Source organism: Nelumbo nucifera, chromosome 3, assembly GCF_055504915.1.
Source record: "Nelumbo nucifera cultivar China Antique chromosome 3, China Antique-T2T, whole genome shotgun sequence".
Lineage (NCBI taxonomy): Eukaryota > Viridiplantae > Streptophyta > Magnoliopsida > Proteales > Nelumbonaceae > Nelumbo > Nelumbo nucifera.
In genome coordinates this window covers 39,701,149-39,710,061 of record NC_142651.1, presented here as the reverse complement: position 1 = coordinate 39,710,061, position 8,913 = coordinate 39,701,149, and the positions used below count along the sequence as shown (strand labels likewise).

At 37.3% G+C, this 8,913-nt stretch overlaps 2 protein-coding genes across 3 annotated transcripts; one reads left to right on the top strand and one right to left on the bottom strand.

Moving 5' to 3' along the window:
- On the top strand, positions 1 to 7,352 carry LOC104604023 (GDSL esterase/lipase At5g08460-like). Of its 2 annotated transcripts, XR_016084709.1 has the most exons (6): positions 1 to 1,859; positions 2,134 to 2,261; positions 3,049 to 3,288; positions 3,569 to 3,824; positions 3,915 to 4,256; positions 6,524 to 7,352. XR_016084709.1 is itself a non-coding variant. In XM_010268236.3 (5 exons), the coding sequence occupies exons 1-5, from the start codon at positions 1,448 to 1,450 to the stop codon at positions 4,154 to 4,156; spliced, it is 1,278 nt and encodes a 425-aa protein (XP_010266538.1). In that variant the 5' UTR covers positions 1 to 1,447; the 3' UTR covers positions 4,157 to 4,438. The 2 variants fall into 2 exon arrangements, 1 of the variants encoding a protein (XP_010266538.1); XM_010268236.3 differs by lacking the exon at positions 6,524 to 7,352 and having other exon boundaries at positions 3,915 to 4,438.
- On the bottom strand, positions 4,540 to 8,913 carry LOC104604024 (calcineurin B-like protein 7). Its single transcript, XM_010268237.3, has 8 exons — positions 8,705 to 8,913; positions 8,471 to 8,553; positions 8,164 to 8,223; positions 7,909 to 8,017; positions 7,566 to 7,618; positions 6,335 to 6,415; positions 6,123 to 6,235; positions 4,540 to 4,801 (listed from the first exon to the last, which is right to left on the bottom strand). The coding sequence occupies exons 1-8, from the start codon at positions 8,763 to 8,765 to the stop codon at positions 4,741 to 4,743; spliced, it is 621 nt and encodes a 206-aa protein (XP_010266539.1). The 5' UTR covers positions 8,766 to 8,913; the 3' UTR covers positions 4,540 to 4,740.

Below are 8,913 nucleotides of genomic sequence, written 5' to 3'. Positions count from 1 at the left end.
CAATAATAGATATGGCCACTTGGACCACTACTTATGGTAACTGAACCGGAAACAACCTCAGGTAATACAGTTTTTTCTTTATCACCAACCTGCTTTGTAACCGTTTGTAACTAAGTAACTGTTTGCAGCACCACCCCCTTCGCCGGATTTCCGATCATCTTCCCCATCGACGACGACGCATCCATATGTCCAGTACAAAAATTCTTATTTCTCCATGGACGACGTCCAAAGGCAGTTGGTGGTTCAGCACGAAATCCTTCAGCACAACGCCTTCTAGTTTGTCCTTGTCAATTTTCACCAAACAATGATGTTCGTCATGCCCAATGCATCCACAATAGTAAGAAAAGAGAGGCAACCTCTCATAATTGTTGAGATTGATTAGGCCGATTTAGAGGAACCTTAACCTTGAGAGGTAAAGTCAGATCAATCTCGATCCACACGGGCTGGAATATGACTTGTCCAGCTAGCACTTCTGCAAGTCTAAATTAAAGAATTATCCGACAGTATTCGTCCAAATCTTCCAGCAATCTTCTCGATCCCCGATTAATAGACTTTAATTATACGGAAATCCATGAATTTGGGTCGTGAAATTAAAGCAGTCTTTGTGAAGTCCGTTTCATCAAACAAAATACTAGGAGTCCAACGACGTTGCAACACCAAAATCTGTCCAGCCACAGCCCATGGTCCACCATCCAAAACTGATCGGATGTCAACTTCATATATGGCTGAAGAAAAACAAGAAATAACCCTCGATCAGGTGTATACTCCACTGGTCGTCGTAGCTAGATTCCAGGACTTAGGATAAATACTCTGCACTGCAATTGGATTAGCAGACTTCTCGCGCGCCAAACATCGAGCCCATTTCCCACCCTGATCAATTTGTTGAAATTCCTCTGCTGTTAACATCAACAGTCAACACCCTCCTCTCCTCTGAACACTGCACATGATTCAGAGCATCAACCCAAGAGTCATCTGCCATCACCAACAATGTGATGAATCACCCAAGCGTGACACCAGAACTATCTATCAAGGCATCTACCACGAGAGCGAAACACGAGCGAGTCCTGGAATAGCTAAAGAATTGCTGATCAATCAGGCGGTCAGCAGTCCCCCACTTCTCGCAAATCACGTAACATTATTCAATGATACCTTTTTATACTCCCTTCTCAAGTCATGGGCTTCAAAAGCAGCCCAATCCTCTACAGTATTAATGGAAGAGAGGCTCAAATCCCACTCTGAACCATATCCAAATGAACCGAAGACAAAATTATACACACCCGGCTGAACTACCTATCACGATTCACGGTTGGGAATATCTCCCCATGAAAAGGCTGAAAAAGGCTCTGAAGCGTGTCCAGGGTGCATAGGTACGGAGATATTCCCAATGGTGTTCCAACGGGACTTCCACTGATTGAAGCCGAGTTCGTCAAATTCAACCGCCCATAGCATGATAGCATCGCACCCGCCAAATTGGCGCCAAAATCCACTGCACCTCTCTCTCTCTCTCTCCATGTCGCTTAATTCGCTTATTGTGCTCTGTATTCTCTCTTCCATGACTATGCAACCTAGATCTCTACGATCTCCTCAAGAAATCGAAATTCTTTCACTTCGTCTCTCCAAGGCGGAGAGCACCACGATACCTTCGAATTCGACTTCCATGCAATCGTCTAATGACACGATATCAAATTCTCCTCTGGTTCCGGCATTATTTGTTCTTGGAGATTCGTCAGTTGATTGCGGCACCAACAATTACCTTGGCACGTTTGCCCGTGCTGATTTTTTGCCGTATGGCAGGGACTTTGATACGCACAGGCCGACTGGGAGGTTCTGCAATGGGAGGATCCCCGTTGATTATCTCGGTAATTTCTAGCTTCCTCGTTTCACTTTCTTTTCTTTTAACATTATATGTGTTTCTTTTTTGGGGAATTTACTGGAATTTAATCTCTGAGAGTCTTGATCTTTGTCTTGATTTCTGTACCGGCTTTGAATTTCATTTAGAGTTTTAGACAGTGTCATGGGCTTTGGGGATCTTGAAAATTTATTTTCGGGGTCTATTTGTTAGTCTTGGCTAAACTCGATGAAGTTTTGTGAAAATTTCTCTCAAATTGATGTTGGTTTTGTTAATTTTATTAGCATTACGCCTGGGCCTTCCCTTTGTACCCGCGTTCCTTGGGCAGGACGGAACAGTTGAAGACATGATCCGTGGAGTCAATTTCGCTTCTGCTGGTTCTGGAATTATTTTCTCGAGCGGGTCAGAACTGGTAATGTCCACTGCTTTTCCAAATCCTACTGAAAAAGCAAATTGGGTTAATTCTTGATTAGTGGTGATCTTCAGTCGGTTATACACTGAAGTATGGTTTGTAGGTTAATCGCCATATGATGCGATCCCTCCCTTCAGTGCAAAGGGCTGCTCATTTAGGGCATGGTGTTGCTAACTTTTTGATCTATCACATATAGCCTTCTTTCAGATATGATCATTTAGCCAATGGTATTTCAGAGATTTGGTCCATTCAATCTGTGGCCCATTAATCTCTAGTTATAAGTGGTATAGATATTTTGCATGGTGGTGCCTGCACTGTATGAATCTTAATTCCACTTTAGGTGCTGGCGATGCATACATGGCTCTGTGCATGCATATTCCAAGTGCTCCTCCTGCGAGATTATTTCTTTGTGAGGTTCAACAAGTTAGAAAAACTGAATGGTACAATCTGATCTAAACGACTACATGGAATTGGCATATACAAAAGGATCTAACTAGGATTATCAATTTCTTGGCTATTAGAAGTTTGGCTGACAAAAAACGGGATAACCTCCATTCAGTTCCAAAGCGACTTTCCCACTTCATGGACACTGGTATCAAGTAATGATTAGAATATACAAGATTATTTGGAAACTAGACCAAGGCTAGCCTAATTTACGAAGTGATGCACTTGACAGGATAAGCTTTCAATCCAAGAGATATCCTACTACGGTGACTATTGTATCATGCACTTGACCATGCCATTCAATACTTGGACAATAATTATGCCTCAGTTTTAACATCTTCAGGGTCAACACATCTCCTTAGTGCAGCAGATTCAGCAGGCTACAGATACCTTCCAACAGTTCATATTAAGTATGGGAGAGATGGAAGCAAATGATATCATCTCAAAGTCGGTCTTCTATCTTTCAATTGGAAGCAATGACTATATACATTACTACCTGCGTAATGTATCAAGAGTGCAGTCTCTCTATCTGCCATGGGATTTCAACCAGCTCTTGGCAACAATAGTAAAGCGAGCTCTGAAGGTGAATTCCATAACTTTTTTTGTATTTTCGCTTTCACTGTAATAGTTGAGGACTATTTTATTTGGGAAGTGTATCTGTAGTATTTCCTAAAATTAAAGCCTGATGATAGTGTTTTAGAAAACTTTGTGATGAACCTTCTTTTTTAACCAGTATGGACTGTTACCTAGGAATGAAATAGTCATACACAACCTCTTGGAGGGTGAAGTTGTAGAATTACTTCCTAAATCTTTGCACGCTTTAAGAGAAGTCTTTATCTAATTTGTAATAACACTTTATGCAGAACTTGTACAATGCTAGTGTAAGGAGGGTGGTGGTGATGGGACTGGCTCCAATCGGTTGTGCTCCTCACTACTTGTGGCAGTACAACAGTAAGAATGGAGAGTGTGTAAAGGAAATAAACGACATGATAGTGGAGTTCAATTTTGCCATTAGATATATGGTTGAGGAACTTCGTCTAGAGCTTCTTGATGCCAGTATCATTTTCTGTGATGCATTTGAAGGTTCTATGGATATAATGAAGAACCACAAACACTATGGTGAGATCATCTAAATGTGTTTATCATTACTTTACTGGAGGTCCAATAGGATTCTGTGCAGCTTACAGCCCTGTGCTCTACTCTATGCAGGTTTTGAGGTCACTACTGATGCTTGCTGTGGGTTGGGCCAGTATAAGGGTTGGATCATGTGCATATCACCAGAAATGGCTTGCTATAATGCATCCAATCATATCTGGTGGGACCAGTTTCATCCAACAGATGCTGTGAATGCTATCCTAGCAGACAATGTGTGGTCTAACCTGCATACAAACATGTGCTATCCCATGAATTTGCAGGATATGGTAGTGCCAAAGGCCAAAAAACTTGATTGAGGAGCTTCTGAAATGTCCATCTCCTAAATGCATTGTGACAAGTACCCAATTATTTGATATATCTCGATGATGCTTGGGTCCTGTATGATTGCCAGTGATGGTAATGTCAAGTACTTACATATGACTGGACCTGATTATGATGTTGCATTTTTGTGAAGACTATAAGCTTGTCTGGTATTAACAAAATGGTTTCTTCTTTTTAGTTTCTTTTTTCTTGTCAATCATTCAAAAGTGTAGTACTTATGTGGAATTGGATTTCTTTAAAGAATACTTTTATGTTAACTCTTGAAGCTATCTGACCTTGTATATTAGCAATGTAAAACTTTCTTCCTCATGTCCTTTTATTGCATTTTTAGCATTTCACTGTGATTAGGAATATCCAGTGCATAAAACTGAGCTTCACTTGTACACTTCTCATCTGGAAACAGGACTACAATAGGAAACTTCCAATATTTTTATTGTTTTTTCCTTGCATCAGTTTAGAGCTTAATTGCAAAGCTGGGAATATGTGTGAATTAGTTAAGATCACTGTGGCTTGAACTCTCATGGGATCATAAAACAGCCTTAAAATCTTCTAGGTGAGGTTAAGTTTCTTCTTTATCTTCCAATCTCAATGAGAAGCTAGGGAATGCAATTGTGATGTCCCTAAACCAGGAGAAAATTGGGTCTTAGTGGCATCATATAAAATGATCATAAGTGTCCAAAAACCATTCAATTTCATACAAGAGCAAGTTATTTAAGAAAAAAAGGAATAAATTATAGTCATTAAAATGGAAGAAAATGGGTCAAATACTTGCAATTTATTGCCTTTTTTCTGCTTTGTCAATTCTCAATGTCATAAAATTCCATAGGATTGATTACTTAATGCTTTGTCAAGTTTTTGAATTTGCTTTATGCTTATCAGGTTGATCAAGTATTTAATCCTCTATCAAATTTAAACTTACATATGATATTATCAAACTAGCAGCATACTCAATCAAGTATAAGACATGCTGAGTTATTTAATTTGATCAGGAAATCAAATGAGTTAAGATAGCAGATTTTACTTTAAATCAATTATTCCAACTGTGTAAGTCCTTTGAATTGGGCATAGCTTTTAGTTTTTAATGTTTTCAATTTTATGGTTATCTAAAGCAATGCATTTTACATAATGCTTGTTTAGGAGTTGCCACTCATCTTAGGAATTAAGGTGGGTTCAGTAGAATGTTGAAAATACTTGTGCTGTAGTTGAGAACACTGGGTCCAATTGTTCTTAAAGTGAAAACTGGTGTTTTGAACCATGCAACCCAAAAGAGTGTTCTCTACATGGTTATATGGTTGCAGAAAACCATGCGAATAATGATTATATTCTTACAACCATACCGATGATGTCATGTTTATATTAGCAAAAATGAGACATTATGATTGTGCCAGCCAAAAAATGGTTTTGTGATTTAGAACATGAGATTTTGGAATTTCAGAAATTGCAATATTTGTGTTTATGAACCATGATGAATTGAACACCTAAACAAGTTTTGTGTTTCAAAAACAATTAAGACATGAAGTCAACACTCCACTGAACCCCTAAAGATTTCATTGTTTTAATTATCATAACACATGCCACACTTTAAATCTTCACTAAGTCAAACTAGTATTACAGTTTTATGTTAGAGCCTTTGATATGTAAGTAATTTACTGACCGGTATATAATGGTAATTTAGGCTAGGGCCAATCATAATGGCCTGGAACATTGTTAAATGTTAGTATATGGCAATAAGTTTTATGTTGTATGTATGATGGGCTTACAAAAGAAAATAATAATTAAATTTCATTGCTGTATTACTGACATATAAGAACTAATGTTAACAAACTCTATAGGATGGACTTAAGCTGAAGATTAGATCCAGGTATATTCAGATTGAAAACACAATTTGAAGTAACTACAAACCATATTAATAGAAACAGGTAAACAGGAAAAGAATGTTACTTCAGATACGGAATGGTCATATTCTTCAGCAACGATGGATTCTGGGCCACAAATTCTTTCCACTCTTCCTGATCAATCTTTCCATCGGCTTTTGAGTCCACTTCTTTAAATGTCTTTCATAAATGTAAAGGGAAAGATAGCTTAAAACATAACAAGATCATATTTTTTTGTGAAAAAACCTCTAACTATTGTTAAAAATAATCAATCCTTACCTTATCAATAATTGCTTCAACAATGTCATCTGAAAGGATCAGTTCAGATTCATCCAGAAGTGCCAAAACCATTTCCTTGACCTTCCTCCATGCATGTTTAAAAGAATAAGGACTTCCAATTTTATTTCTAGAAACACAATTTAGTGATTAAAAGGATTCTGAATATATGTTGGTTGTTCATATTTACAGAGACTACTTAAAGCTTTGAGGGAAAGAAGAATCAAGTTCTTAGAAACTTGACTGGGTGCTTAAAATATTAAACTCAAGAAATTCTGTCACTGAATTCCTTGTCAACACCCAATTCTGTAGGATTTAGTCTTGGTCTACAGTTTTAGAAACGTGAATGTTCTAAACATCATTATGCAAGCAGCATCAGACACCGCCAAGCTATCATTGTATTTTGTGCTCATGACCAAGTCTAGTAGCAATTTTTTTTTAATCTATAATTTTTATTTTGTTATTACTCTGTTGTAATAATTTCATATCTATTCATCTTGCATCACCTTTGAGCCACTTTTGCTACTGTATCATTTGGCTTTACAAAAGTAGTTTTCTTGATCAGTGTTTTCAATCTGTCATTGACCCGGTTCAACTGGATGAACCGTTCGAATCGTCACCTAGCCAGGATTTTGGGTCCGGTTCAGTCAAAACCCATCAGGTGGTAAAAAACATTGACTTTGTCAAGAACTATCTGACCCGGCTGGTTCAACCATTGACCCATTCGACCCGGTCACTGGGTCATGGGTTGCACACTCAATGCATGCAAACTTTCGAAGGCCATAACTTTGCACTTCGATGTTCGATTGAAGTGAACTTTTTTTTTTGGGAATTTGGGTAACTTTTCAAGATCTATGCATCCCAAGGCGCCTATTCCGCTATTTTTGCGAAAAAAACATAAATTAAATATAAAAAATACATATAACATATCTAAAACATAATTATACATTATTTATTGATAAAATATATATTTATACACACACGCATATACATACATACATACATACATACATACATACATACATACATAAATATATATATATATATATATATATATATATATATATATATATGTACCTTAAATACATGTGGGGCGGTCTGACCCGTTTGACCCGGACGGTTGAACTTGTGACCCACGACCCGGAGGCAAATATGGTTCGGCCTCCAGGTCGGTTTTTAAAACATTGTTCTTGATCTTTACTAACAATAAAAAAAAAAAAAATCTTGATCTTACCTCCTCACGTTCAATGAAGCCAGTTTGCCATATATCATACAACTGGAACATAACTGCCATATGAGATTTGTAATTCTAATTAAATCCAAAGGAAAACTATAGACACATGTTTCTATGGTACAGAAACCTGTTGTGTTTTGTGGTGGTGATAACACGAAAACACTGTTGAACTGTAAATGTTGTGGCTATAGATGTTGCACCCAAGAGCATACAGCCTGGCTGTGTAACATTTACTATCTACAGTGCATTCATGTTTCTCATACCACAACACATGTTTTAACTGTGGAATTTGCATGTATAACTACATCTACATGCATGTCAAAAATTGAAGGAAAATTCCTACATGCGATTTTGCCTGCTTCTGGTGAGTTTGGGTGGAATACACTCAATGACCGGACAAACTCCTCAAATTCCATGATTCCATCATGCTTAAAGTCGAACAAATTGAAAACCTGTTACAGCAGAAATAAATCATGATATAATTATTCCACAAAAAAAAGAACTATAACAATGAGAAAATATTGCTCCTAACCAGCATTTCAATCCCAAGAGAAGAAGAAGAAAGGCAAACTAAATTTTTAAGTAACTGGAGCCTAACCCTGTCTGCAATGAGACATTGCTTCTTGCTGTCCCTGAATAATCCAAGACGAAACTCTTCCTGCAAAGAAAAAACACAGTTCAAAACAAATAGCAGAAAAACTACGACCAACATGCATCACACTTTGTAAGTGAACCCCATTGACCATGAGTCAGAATCGTCGTCACTTGAAACCATTAATTATCCATTAGATGACCAGTTTGGTTCAGCTATGTTTAGTTAAAATTAGCAGCAAGTTATTCATCAATATGGATGGTTTTAAGCCATAAACTGATTTACATGGACTAAATAAAGATGTGAAATTTACTTTACTAATGAACTCATCATCAATTAAGGATCTGCTTAGTTTCCTGAATAGCTCATACAACATTTTGATTTCCTTCACACTAACTGCAGAGCAAGATGAATCCAAATGTAAGACCAAAAGTAGGTATTAGTAACAGAAACTTGTGTGAAACTGAGTTAAAATTAATATTTTAGAAGTGAAGGCAGAAAGAAAAGCAAAGCCTGAAATTTACTATATTATGAAACTGAGGCTTACAACAAGTTTGAGCTGCAAGATCTTCATATCTGTATCTTCTCTTCACCCAGGCACATCCCATTGGATAGAAACAATATTTAGTTAGTTGGTATGGTTTTTCTTATCTGTTTTCTTCTCTTTTTTATTTTTTGCCCCAAGCAAACCAGAAAATTTAGTATTGCATTGGCACCAAACCCAATATACAAAGCTTGAGTTAAGATCTTGCACTT

Excerpts from the sequence above, each read along its gene's own strand:
- LOC104604024 (XM_010268237.3), bottom strand. The coding sequence starts at position 8,765 with ATGGGATGTGCCTGGGTGAAGAGAAGATACAGATATGAAGATCTTGCA. Across the intron at positions 8,018-8,163 it reads AATGTCTCATTGCAGACAGG|GTTTTCAATTTGTTCGACTT; the intron begins GTTAGGCTCCAG and ends CTGCTGTAACAG. Across the intron at positions 4,802-6,122 it reads ATGACCATTCCGTATCTGAA|GGACATCACAATTGCATTCC; the intron begins GTAACATTCTTT and ends CTCCTGGTTTAG.
- LOC104604023 (XM_010268236.3), top strand. The coding sequence starts at position 1,448 with ATGATAGCATCGCACCCGCCAAATTGGCGCCAAAATCCACTGCACCTC. Across the intron at positions 1,860-2,133 it reads GATCCCCGTTGATTATCTCG|CATTACGCCTGGGCCTTCCC; the intron begins GTAATTTCTAGC and ends TAATTTTATTAG. Across the intron at positions 3,289-3,568 it reads TAGTAAAGCGAGCTCTGAAG|AACTTGTACAATGCTAGTGT; the intron begins GTGAATTCCATA and ends CACTTTATGCAG.